The following is a 12,724-nucleotide window of genomic DNA, read 5'->3' as shown; positions in this document are numbered from 1 at the left end:
GGTGAAACCCCATCTCTACTAAAAATACAAAAATTACCCAGGCATGGTGGTGCACGCCTGTAGTCCCAGCAAGATTCCATCTCAAAAAATAAATACATAATAGGAACTATCTCATGCTACTTCATAATTTGGTGACATTCTTCTCATTAGGCTGTAGATTCCAATTATGTTTTGTGCTATTTTAAAACATTTCATTTTATTTTTTAGAGATGGAGTCTCACTCTGTTGCCCAGGCTGTAGTGCAGTGGCACAATCATAGCTCACTGCAGCCTCAACCTTCTGGGCTCATGTGATTCTCCCGTCTTGGCCTTTGGAGTAGCTGGGACTACAGACATACCCCACTGCACCTTGCTCCTATTTTGTGCTGTTTTGCGATCACCTACCATGCCTAGTATTCATTCAGTTGCTCACTCACTCATTCATTCATTCCACAAACCTGTGAGCACAGGACATGTCCTCAGGAATAAAATGATCCATGCCCATCACCCTGCCCTCACCCTATGCCCACAGGTGCTAACTGAGGGTGCATCCAATAAATGAATGAGTTAACAGTGGGGGCCTGGTACCCATGACTCAGTTACTCCCTTCCTGGAGCCTGCTGGACTATGAATATGCCTTGTGTTTACAGCATCAGTGCCCAGAGGAGATCATAAATGGGGTTTTGTCCCCAGCCTCACAGCTTCTCCCAGGTATGACAGCAGGATCAATTCAGGGATTACAGGTGGTTTTTTTTTTTTTTTTTTTGAAGCTGAGTCTCACTTGTTCTGTCGCCCACGCTGGAGTGCCGTGCCATGATCTTGGCCCATTGTAACCTCCATCTCCTGGGTTCAAGCAATTCTCCTGCCTCAGCCTCCTGAGTAGCTGGGATTACAGGCACGCACCAGCATGCCCAGCTAATCTTTGTATTTTTGGTAGAAACAGGGTTTCACCATGTTGGCCAGGCTGGTCTCAAACTATGATCTGCCCACCTCGGCCTCCCAAAGCGCTGGGATTACAGGCATGAGCCACTGGCCGGCCAATTCAGCACCTCTTTCCCCAAGAGTGTGCTGGAAAGGAAACACACTTGTCAATGTGCCTATGCTGTGCCAGCAAGGTGCCTTGAGCAACGCTCATGGCCACCCTTGGGAGTGGCTCTTCTGATGCTCATGCTACAGATAAGGAAACTGAGGCTCAGGGCCACTAAATAATGGAGCTGGGATTAAAGGCAGGTCTTCTCTTGCTAGAGCTTCACTTTCTGGGATGTACTGCAGACTTGTGTCGATGAGTTAGCTTGTAGCTTTGGGCAGATTCTCTGACCCAAGCCTCAGTTTCCTCCCTTGCAAAACATGGAGTCATGTGGCCATTCTCAAATGTTTTCTGAGCCTCTACTATGCACACAGCACGGGGCTTCAGAGGTGAGCCAGCAAGAACAGGTTCTGTTCAGCAGAGCACTTGCTCTAAAGAGACTGGCTGAGAAAACACAGACTGAGAACCTGGTGTGGACTGGGCATGACGGCTCATGGCTGTAATCCCAGGACTTTGGGGGGCTGAGGCGGGAGGATCACAAGGTAAGGAGTTTGAGACCAGCCTGGCCAATACGGTGAAATTCGTCTCTACTAAAAATACAAAAATTAGCCGTGTGCAGTGGTGGGCGCCTGTAATCCCAGCTACTTGGGAAGCTGAGGCAGGAGAGGACAATTGCTTGAACCCGGGAGGCGGAGGTTGCAGTGAGCTGAGATGGCACCCCTACACTCCTGCCTGGGTAACAGAGCAAGACTATCTTGGGTAGTGGAAAGAAGAACTTAGCATGATCCCAGGCACACACTAAGTTCAAATCAGCACCAGCCACTACTTTTTAGCCCACAGAGTCTAACAGGTGGGGTGGAGGTTGAGAATTAATTCAAATCACCTCCACACACACTATCTGGGCACCTTCCTGTGCCAGGCATGCTGAGATGTCCTGAGATACCAAAGAACCCTGCAGGGATTCTGTGTGAACTCACATCTGCATCGCCAGTGCCTGGAGCACTGCCTGGTGCCTTGAGGGTACCCAGGAACTGTTTGCTGAATGAATGTGCAAAGGACTGGGTACATTCCAGCTAGCATGGTGTGGGCAGTGAGGGTGGCTGGGGAGGTAGGCACCAGCTCAGCTTTTCGGCATCTGGGCAGAGGGGAAGGCTTTGTTGAGGAACATTTCAACAAGGTTTGTGAATGATGAAAAGGGTTTCATAGGCAGAGCCGGAGTGGAGACGGCAAGTATTCCAGGCAGCGGGAACAGCGCGTGCAAAGGCATGGAGTCATGCCTTCTATTTAGGAAATGGAGGGATTCAAGGGCCTGAGCCTGAGAGCAAGAGCATAGTGGTGGGAGGTGCGTGGACAGATGAGCTTGCTGTGGTGACAAGATGCTGTTGTAGGCACTAGGGAGCCATCAGAGGTTCTTTTTGGTTTGTTTGTTTTTGAGACATGGTCTCACTCTGTCACCCAGGCTGGAGTGCAATGGCACGGTCTCAGCTCACTGCTACCTCTGCCTCCCAGGTTCAAGCGATTCTCCTGCCTCAGCCTCCTGAGTATCTGGGGTTACAGGCACCCGCCACCACGCCCGGCTAATTTTTGTATTTTTAGTAGAGACGAGGTTTCACAATCTTGGCCAGCGCAGTCTAGAACTCCTGACCTCAGGTGATCTACCCACCCCAGCATCTCAAAATGCTGGGATTACAGGCGTGAGACACTGCGCCCGGCCCCATCCAAGGTTTTTAGAGCAAGAGAGATGCATGCTCAGCACCACAGTCCACTTACTCTTCTGAGGGCCACAGAAGACCCAAGGAACAGGCCACTTAGGACATATGTGAAGGAGGTGCCTTACTGCACCCCCTTCCCCGGAAGTGTCCCCATCTCAGCCCTCAGTTCCCCAAAAGTCAACTCACAGCATGGGTGGCACAGTTGGCTGCGTGTTCATACTCTGTGGGCTGGTACCTCTTGTGGGCAGGGACTCGGTGGTTCATGAACCTGGAAGGAGAGGGAGAATTCCAGGAAGCTCCGCTGGGGAAGAGACGCCATCTGAATTCCCTGGAGGCCTGAAGACTTCACCCGCTGCTGGTAGGAAAAGAGCAGCGCCCCCTTGTCCCTTTCCCATCTCCCCCCTCTCTCCCCTCTTCCCTCCCTCCCTCCCTCCCTCTTTCCAATCATTAAATGGTTTTGAATTGTCCAATATTTTGTGCCTAATCCCCAATGTGGTGTTTGTTACATTCTCTTCCTTTTTTCTTTTTGACATAGGTTCTCACTCTGTCACTCAGACTGGAGCTCAGGCTGGAGTGCAGTGGTGCAATCATGGCCCACTGTTGGCTCCACCTCCTGGGCTCAAGCCATCCTCCCACCTCAGCTTCCTGAGATGCTGGGACTACAGGCACGATCTACCAGGCATGACCTACCATGCCCAGCTAAATTTGTTTGTTTGGGATCGAGTCTCGCTTTGTCACCTGGCTGGGGTGCAGTGGTGCGATCTCGGCTCACTACAACCTCCGCCTCCTGGATTCAAGCGATTCTCCTGTTTCAGCCTCCCGAGTAGCTGGGCCTACAGGCGCACACCACCATGCCCAGCTAATTTTTGTATTTTTGGTAAAGACGGGGTTTCACCACATTGGCCAGGATGGTCTCAATCTCTTGACCTTGTGATCTGCCCGCCTTGGCCTCCCAGAGTGCTGGGATTACAGGCGTGAGCCACCACTTTCAGCTTCATTTCCTGTTTTTTATTGTCTCTAGATATAACTTACATACACTATAGCTCTGCAAAAGGGCAGCTCAGAAGATTTTTGCAGATGCGTAGACCCACACAGTCACCATCCAAGAAGAGCTACAGCTCACTTCTCACCCCCAAGAAAGTGCCCAGTGCCCCCTCCCAGGGGTCCCTTTTCCCCAGGGAAACCACCTCGGCCATTGTCATCTTAGATTCGTTTCCCCTGTTCCTGCACTTGCTCAGTGAACTCATACAGAACACATCACCACACCCAGCTAATTTTTGTGTTTTTAGTAGAGATGAGGTTTCGCCTTGGCACTTTAAGAGGCCAGGGCGGCTGGATCACTTTAGGCCAGGAGTTCAAGACCAGCCTGGCCAACACGGTGAAACCTCATCCTACTAAAAATACAAAAGTTAGCTGGGCATGGTGGTGCACACCTGAGCATGGTTTCTTTTGCTTAACATGATTTTTGTGAGGTTCATCCACCTTTTGGCATACAGCAATGGGTAGTTTTCATGGCTGTATCGTATTCCGCTGGGTGAACACACCACAAGTGATTTCCCCAATCCATTGCAGATGGACCTTCCTGTTTGGGGACATCATGAATAACTTGGCCCATGAACATTTTGTGCACATTTTTTGTTGAACACATGCGATTATTTCTGCTGGGCACAGGTGAAATTACTAAATGACTTTATGTTAAAAATAAACATTCCTGGCCAGGTGTGGTGGCTCACACCTGTAATCCCAGCACTTTGGGAGGCTGAGGAAGGTGGATCACCTAAGATCAGGAGTTTGAGACCAGCCTGACCAATATGGTGAAACCCTGTCTCTACTAAAAATACAAAAATTAGCCAGGCATGGTGGTATGTGCCTTTAATCCCAGCTACTTGGGAGGCTGAGAAAGGAGAATCGCTTGAACCCAGGAGGCGGAGGTTTCAGTGAGCCAAGATTGAGCCACTGCACTCCAGCCTGGGTGACAGAGCGAGACTCCATCTGAAAAAACTAAAAATTAAAAAAATAAAATAAACATTCCTGGCCAGGTCCGGTGGCTCATGCCTGTAACCCCAGCACTTTAAGAGGCCAAGGTGTGTGGATCACTTCAGGCCAAGAGTTCGAGACCAGCCTGGCCAACATGGCAAAACCTCATCTCTACTAAAAATACAAATATTCACTGGGTGTGGTGGCCCACACCTGTAATCCTAGATACTTGGGAGGCTGAGGCAGGAGAATCGCTTGAATTCAGGAGTTGGAGGTTGCAGTGACCCAAGATCATGCCACTGCACTCTCTAGCCTGGGCANAGCCAGATGTGGTGGCAGGTGCCTGTAATCTCAGCTACTTGGGAGGCCGAGGCAGGAGAATCACTTGAATGCGGGAGGTGGAGATTGCAGTGACCCAAGATCATGCCACTGCACTCTCTAGCCTGGGCAACAGAGTGAGACTCCACCTCAAAAAAAAAAAAAAGGTCAGCTATGGTGGCATAAGCAGGCAGATCACCTAAGGTCAGGAGTTTGAGACCAGCCTGGCTAACACGGTAAAACCCTGTTTCTACTAAAAATATAAAAAATTAGCTGGACGTAGTGGCACATGCCTATAATCTCAGCTACTCAGGAAGCTGAGGCAAGAGAATTGCTTGACCCCAGGAAGCGGAGGTTGCAGTGAGCCAAGATCACACCATTGCACTCCAGTTTGGCAAGAAGAGCAAAACTCCATCTCCAAAAAAATTTAAAAAAACAGCCAGGAGCGGTGGCACCGGCCCGTAATCCCAGCTACTTAGGAGGCTGAGGCAGGAGAATCGCTTGAGCCCGGAGGTGGAAGTTGCAATGAGCTCAGATCATACCACTGCACTCTAGCCTGAGCAACAGAGTGAGACTCATTCTCAAACACACACACAAAAATCCTGATATTTTGGTGTCTTTTTAGAATCTTCAAAACATCATCACCTGTGTTTAAGCCTCACGGGAGCACCATGTGAAGCCCATTTTATAGATGGAGAAGCTACAGGGCAGGGAGGTGAAGGAAACAGATCACCAGGTGGGATGGGACTCAACCCAGCCCTGGTTGATTCCAACCTCTGGTCCTGCCTTGACGCGACTCTGTGCTGGGGGACTTAGGTCAGGCTGGGCAGACAGACAAGGGTTGGCTGGGCAGGGAAGAGGCATCCAAGAGCTGGGGGTAAGGTCTGCACACACCTGGCTGTCAGACCAGCAGCTGGGACCACAGCAGTGTGCATGTCGTCAGCCCACACAGGCTCAGAATCTGGTGAGTGGACAGCTCACCTGGACATTGCCAAGCAGCAGCCACCCAATGGGGCTGGACTCTGCTAAACACACCAAAAACTGTCCCCCTGAGGTTCAATGATTACTTTGTAGACTGCCCCCCAAACAAATGAGTGTATGGTTCAGAACGAATTGCTCCATGAAGTATGTATGAGTCACTAAGTATTTATTGGGCACTTTCTGTATGCTGATGTCATACCAGTAGTTCATGGAGCATTTATTAAGCACCTCCTGTGTGCTGGCTCCATGCTAGTAAAGACCCTGGAACATTCATTGAGCACACTTTGTGTGCTGACTCCATGCTAAGTGTAGTTCATGGAGCATTTATTAAGCATCTTTTGTGTGCTGGCTCCACGCTAAACACAGCTCATGGAACATTTGTTAAGCACCTCCTGCATGCTGGATCCAGGTTAAGTACAGTTATGGAGCACTCATTGAGGACCTTCTGTATGCTGGCCTCATGCTAAGTACGGCTCATGGAGCACTTATTAAGCACCTTGTGTGCTGGCTCCATGCTAAGTACAGCTCATGAAGCACTTACTAAGCACCTTTTGTGTGCTGGCTCCATGCTAAGTATAGTTCATGCAGCATTTATTAAGCACCTTCTGTGTGCTGCCTCCATGCTAGTACAGACCCTGGGGCATTCATTGAGCACCTTCTCTGTGTTGGCTCTATGCTAGCATAGTTCATGGAGCATTTATGGAGCACACTGTGTATGCTGGCTTCATGTATGCTGGTGTGGGCAGGGCAGGAGTGAAGGCTGGGTAGGGGAGTCTGCCAGGCACGGACACTGTGGCTTGCCCTGGGACACTTGGTGCCTGGGTGAGCCCAGGGGTCCAACGGTTCAGGTGACTGTTCTCTGCCTGCATCCAGCTGGGATTCCATGGTCACATGATTCCACAGCCAGTCAAGTGACTTCAACACCAGGGTCATGCCAAGCCCATTCGACAGGTGAGAAAACTAAGACCGCCAGGGCCAGGCTTCTGAACCAAGCCAAAGAGATGCCAGTGCCCCATCTCCCATGGCCTAAACAGCAAGAGAAAATGGAGGACCCACCCTGGAGACTCCACTGAAGCCTCCCCAGGAGCCCAGAACATGCCATCCATCCACCCACATTCCTCGAGATGGGCCAGGAAGCTACCTGTAGCCAAGACTAGCTTATTATTATTATTATTTGAGATGGAGTCTTTTTTTTTTCTTTTTTTTGGAGATGCAATCTTGCTCTGTCATCCAGGCTGGAATGCAATGCAATGCACTGTCTTGGCTCACTGCAATGTCTGTCTTCCAGGTTCAAGCGATTCTCCTGCATCAGCCTCCCAAGTACCTGGGACTATAGGTGTGTGCCACCACACCCGGCTAATTTTTGTATTTTTAGTAGAGACGGGGTTTCACTATGTTGGCCAGGCTGGTCTCGAACTCCTGACCTCATGATCTGCCTGCCTCAGCCTCCCGAAGTGTTGGGATTACAGGCATGAGCTACCATGCCTGGCCAAGACTGGCTCATTAAATAGTAAGTAATAACAACAAAAATAGTGATATGGTTGAACCATGTCCTCCCAACATCCACACATCGAGGCCCTAACTCCCAGTACTCAGAAGGGGACCTCATTTGGGAATAGGATTGGAACAGATGTCATTGGTTAAGAAGAGGCCAGATTGCAGTAGTGTGGGGCCCCATCCAAGGTGACTAGGGTTCCCTAAGAAGACAAGACAGGCCGGGCATGGTGGCTCACCCCTGCAATCCCAGCACTTCGGGAGGCCAAGGCGGGTGGATCACCTGAGGTCAAGAGTTCAAGACCAGCCTGACCAACAAGGTAAAACCCCATCTCTACTAAAAAAAATACGGTATGGTGGTGGGTGCCTGTAATCCCAGCTACTCCGGAGGCTGGGGCATGAGAATCACTTGAACCTGGGAGGCAGAGGTTGTGGTGAGCTGAGATCGAGCCACTACACTCCAGCCTGGGCGACAAGAGCAAGACTCCGTTTCAAAAAAAAAAAAAAAAAGATGAGACAGACACAGAAGACAATGGCAAATGAAGACAGAGACACACAGGGGGAGGATGACCACGTGACGGTGCAGGCAGAGGTTGTGGCAATGCATCTACCAGCCAGTGGCACCCAGGACTGCTGGCGGCCACCAAAAGCCACGAGAGAGCCTGGGCCTCAGAGCCTGCAGGACAGCCAGCCCTGCTCGTACCTTGGGTTTAGCCTTCTGGCCTCCAGAACTGTAAGAGAATAAATAGCTGCTGTAGTAAACCGCCTGGTGTGTGGTCATCTGTGACTGCAGCGCTTGGACACAAACACAGGTGCGTGTGGTACTTATTTTGTTCTTTATTTTTATTTCTTTTTAATTTGAGAGAGTCTTGCTCTGTCTCCCAGGCTGGAGTGCAATGGCACAATCTCATCTCACTGCAACCTCCGCCTCCTGGATTTAAGCGATTCTCCTGTGTCAGCCTCCTGAGTAGCTGGGATTACAGATGCACACACCACCACGCCCGGCTAATTTTTGTATTTTTAGTAGAGATGGGGTTTCACCATGTTGGCCAGGCTGGTCTCGAACTCCTGACCTCAAGTGATCCGCCTGCCTCGACCTCCTAAATTGTTGGGATTACCAGTGCAAGCCACCACACCCGGCTTTTGTTGGTGTTTTTTGTTTTGGTTTTTTTTGGTGGGGTTTTTTGGAGAAACATCCTTGCTCTGTAGCCCAGGCTGGGATGCCATAGCACCGTCATAACTCACTGCAGCCTCGACCTCCTGGGCTTCAGCGATCCTCCCACCTCAGCCTCCCGAGTAGCTGGGATTACAGGCGTGCATTAGCACCCCCGGCTAATTTATTTTTATTTTTATTTTTATTTTTGTAGAGGCGAGGTCTCACTATGTTGTCCAGGCTGGTCTCAAACTCCTGACCTCAGTTAATCCTCCCACCTCAGCCTCTACAGGAATGAGCCACCATGCCCGGTCTCCTTTCCTTTTTCTTTTGAAATAGGGGCTCACTTTGTCACCCAGGCTGGAGTGCAGTGGTGTGATCATAGCTCACTGCAAGCTTGAACTCCTGGGCTCAAGGGATCCTCCCTCCTCAGGTGTACTCCACCATGCCCAGCTAATATTTTCTAATTTTTGTAGAGATAGGGTCTCACTATGTTGCTCAGGCTGGTCTCAAACTCCTGGGCTCAAGCGATCCTCCTGCCTCAGCCTCCTGAGTAGCTGGGAATACAGATGCATGCCACAATACCCAGCTACTTTTTAAATTTTTTTGTAAAGACTGGGTCTTGCTATGTTGCCCAGGCTGGCCTCAAACTCCTGACCTCAAGTGATCCTCCTTCCTTGGCCTCCCAAAGTACTAGGATTACAGGCATGAGCCACCGCACCCAGCCTCACAGTATTCATTTAGAGAGACTCTGCCCAAAAGCCCTCCAGGAAGCCAGGCCAATCTATGCTTCCACTAACAGGGCAGGGTGTCCCGATACCAACTGTGAGGGTGCGGCTCGCCCTGGTCTCCACGGTGGGAAACCCATTCTCCCCCTGAAGTCTCCCCCTCCACCTGCCACCAGGCACGGGCCTGCAGCCCTGGCTCCCCTTACTCCTGTAACAAACACCAGCAAGCCACCAAGGGTGCCAGCCACACGGGTCCCAGGGTGATGTCACGGTTGCCATGGTGACCTGGGGCAGGCAGTTATTTATTTATTTCTGGGTTCCACAAGACTCTCCTTGTCTCTCAGTCACTGTGGCCATTGAATGCTGGTGGAGAGGGGAGAGGGAGGCCCGGAGACAGGGCTGTGGGCAAACTACCAAGAAAGAGCGTTCCCACCACCCTGAAGACCCGAGCACTTTCCCTTTAACTCCTTGTGACCTCATTTCTTTCCTCCATAAACCTCTAGTCCAGGATTTTAAGAAAATCGTGAATTCATATTTTCATTTGTGTTTTAATTTACAAAAAGTAAAATTTCCTCTTTTTTTGCTATAGTTTTATGAGATTTGACCAATGTGGAGAGTCCTATAACTGCCACCATCATCATCAAGATAAATAACAGATCCAGGCCGGACACAGTGACTCACACCTGTAATCCCAGCACTTTGGGAGGCCGAGGCAGGCAGATCATGAGGTCAGGAGTTCGAGACCAGCCTGGCCAACATAGTGAAACCCCGTCTCTACTAAAAATATAAAATTATCTGGGCGTAATGGCATGTGCCTGTAATCCCAGCTACTTGGGAGGCTGAGGCAGGAGAATCGCTTGAACCTGGAAGGCGGAGGTTGCAGTGAGCTGCGATCATGCCACTGCACTGCAGCCTGGCAACAGAGCGAGACTCCGTCTCAAACAAACAAACAAACAAAAAAAACAGATTACCATCCCCCAGAATTCTCTCCTGCCCCCCTCTTTGCACCTGAAACCTCTGCCCAGTGCCAGCCTGGCAGCCAAGGCCCTGCCCCCCGTCCTATTTTTTGTTGTTATTGGTTTTTTGAGATGAAGTCTTGCACTATCTCCCCAGGTGGAGGGCAGTGGTGCGATCTCAGCTCACTGCAACCTCCGCCTCCCAGGTTCAAGAGATTCTCCTGCCTCAGCCTCCCAAGTAGCTGGGATTACAGCCTCACGCCACCATGCCCAGCTAATTTTTGTATTTTCGGTAGAGACGGAGTTTCACCATGCTGGCCAGGCTGGTCTCGAACTCTGACCTCAGGTGATCCTGTCCCCTCAACCTCCTAAAGTGCTGGGATTACAGGCATGAGCCACCGCGCCCAGCCCACAATGCTTTTTTTTTGCACCATCACACCCAACGAATTTTTTGGGGTTTTTTTTGTTGTTGTTGTATTTTTAGTAGAGACAGGGTTTCGCCATGTTGCCCAGTCTGGTCTCAAACTGCTGGCCTCAAGCAATCCTCCTGCCTTTAATTCCCAAAGTGCTGAGATTACAGGTGTGAACCACTGTGCCTGGTCAGGATGCACTTTTAACATATGAAATGAGTAGATAAAATTGAGACTGTGTGAGAACAGAGCCAGCAGTCAGAGAGGCAGCCTTGGCTGTGGGAAACTTCTCTTGAAAGAGCCGACATTGCTAGCGGGCCGTCACTGGTTAAACTAAAGGAGAGAAGTCGGCTTTTCTTCCTCCTCCCTGGAGAACAGAATCCTCATTTTGTAGCCAACCCTTACTGCTTAGATGACCACACGGCCGTGGCTTTGTGGAGGACTCCCAAACTGAGCCAGGATCCAGAGCCAGACACTGGCAGGAGACGAGGGGAGAATGCTGAATTCTCACCCTGAACTGGAGGCTGCACAGGCTTTGGGGCCGGGCACTGTTGGGCGGAAAACGCCTGCAAGGGCAGTTAGCTGCTGTGTGAGCTGGGGAAAATTACTTAACGTCTCTGGGCTGCAGCTTCTGGGGATATTAAAAAAATAATATTACGTAGCCTACAGGTGTCATAAAGAATATGGTTTAAGGCCAGGCGAGGTGGTGGCTCACGCCTGTGATCCCAGCACTTTGAAAGGCTGAGGTGAGTGGATCACCTGTGGTCAGGAGTTCAAAACCAGCCTGGCCCATATAGTAAAATCCTGTCTCTACTAAATATACAAAAATTAGCAGGGCTTGGTGGCGCATGCCTATAATTCCAGCTCCTCAGGAGGCTCAGGTAGGAGAATCACTTGAACCCAGGAGGCGGAGGTTGCAGTGAGCTGAGATCAGGCCACCACGCTATAGCCTGGGTGACAGAGCAAGACTCTGTCTCAAAGAAAGAAAAAAAAAGCCATAAGTGGTGGTGCATGACTGTAGTCCCAGCTACTCGGGAGGGTGAAGTGGGAGGATCATGTGAGCCAGGAGGTCGAGGCTGCAGTGAGCTATGATCGTGCGACTGCACTCTAGCCTGGACCAGAGTGAGACCCTGCCTCAAAAAACAATAATAATAAGGCTGGGCACGGTGGCTCACCCCTGTAACCCCAACGCTTGGGGAGGCTGAGGGGGCTGATTACAAGGTCAGATCGAGACCATCCTGAAAAACACGGTGAAATTTTGGTCTCTACAAAAAATACAAAAATTAGCCAGCATGGTGGCAGGCATCTGTAGTCCCAGCTACTCAGGAGGTTAAGGCAGGAGAATTGCTTGAAACTGGGAGGTAGAGGTTGCAGTGAGCCAAGATCATGCCACTGTACTCCAGCCTGGGCAACAGAGCAAAACTCTGACTCCCAAATTAATAATAATAATAATACAAAAACTAGCCAGGCGTGGTGGTGGGCACCTGTAATCCCAGCTACCCAGGAGGCTAAGGCAGGAAAATCACTTGAACCCAGGAGGCAGAGGTTGCAGTGAGCTGAGATGGCACCACTGCCCTCCATCCTGGGCAACAAGAATGAAACTCTGTCTCAAAAACAAAGGGAAAAAAATTTTAAGTGTAACCACATACAACGCAAAGACGTTCATCAAAATCAAATGAAAAAAATCAAGTGATAAAATTATATCCACAACATGATTTAATTAGTATAAAACACACACACCGCAACATTTTAGGAACATAAATGTACAGAAATAGACTTGAAAGAAAACGGAGGGACTGGTGAGTTTGGGGGTGCTGGTCTCAGAGGACTTTGCCCCCCTCCCTTATATTTTAATTTTTAGGATTGGGTGGGAGATAAAGGGTCTTTCATTTGACTTGTGTTATTTGAATCTTTATGAGATCGTATTCAAGTTTTACTCATGTAACTACAATAAAAGTGTTATTCTTATTTCTTTTTTTTTTTTTTTTTT

General features: G+C 49.9%; 1 protein-coding gene across 4 annotated transcripts in view; it reads right to left on the bottom strand.

Annotated features, from left to right (window-relative positions):
* MMD2 (monocyte to macrophage differentiation associated 2) overlaps positions 1-12,724 on the bottom strand; it is a 43,143-nt gene that overhangs the window by 15,415 nt on the left and 15,004 nt on the right. For 3 of the 4 annotated variants that reach the window (XR_001826783.2, XM_017533765.2, XM_017533767.2), the window contains exon 2: positions 2,904-2,985. Coding sequence is in view for 2 of the 4 variants with exons in the window: in XM_017533765.2 (XP_017389254.1) it covers positions 2,904-2,985 (82 nt within the window). In the remaining 2 variants the exon portion in view is untranslated. Of the gene's footprint in view, positions 1-2,903; positions 2,988-12,724 lie in introns of those variants that run through there. The other variant, XM_037740377.1, reaches the window with a different exon arrangement.

This window comes from Cebus imitator, unplaced genomic scaffold (genome assembly GCF_001604975.1).
Source record: "Cebus imitator isolate Cc_AM_T3 unplaced genomic scaffold, Cebus_imitator-1.0 Scaffold82, whole genome shotgun sequence".
Classification (NCBI taxonomy): Eukaryota; Metazoa; Chordata; class Mammalia; order Primates; family Cebidae; genus Cebus; species Cebus imitator.
This window is presented reverse-complemented; position numbering and strand designations above follow the sequence as displayed.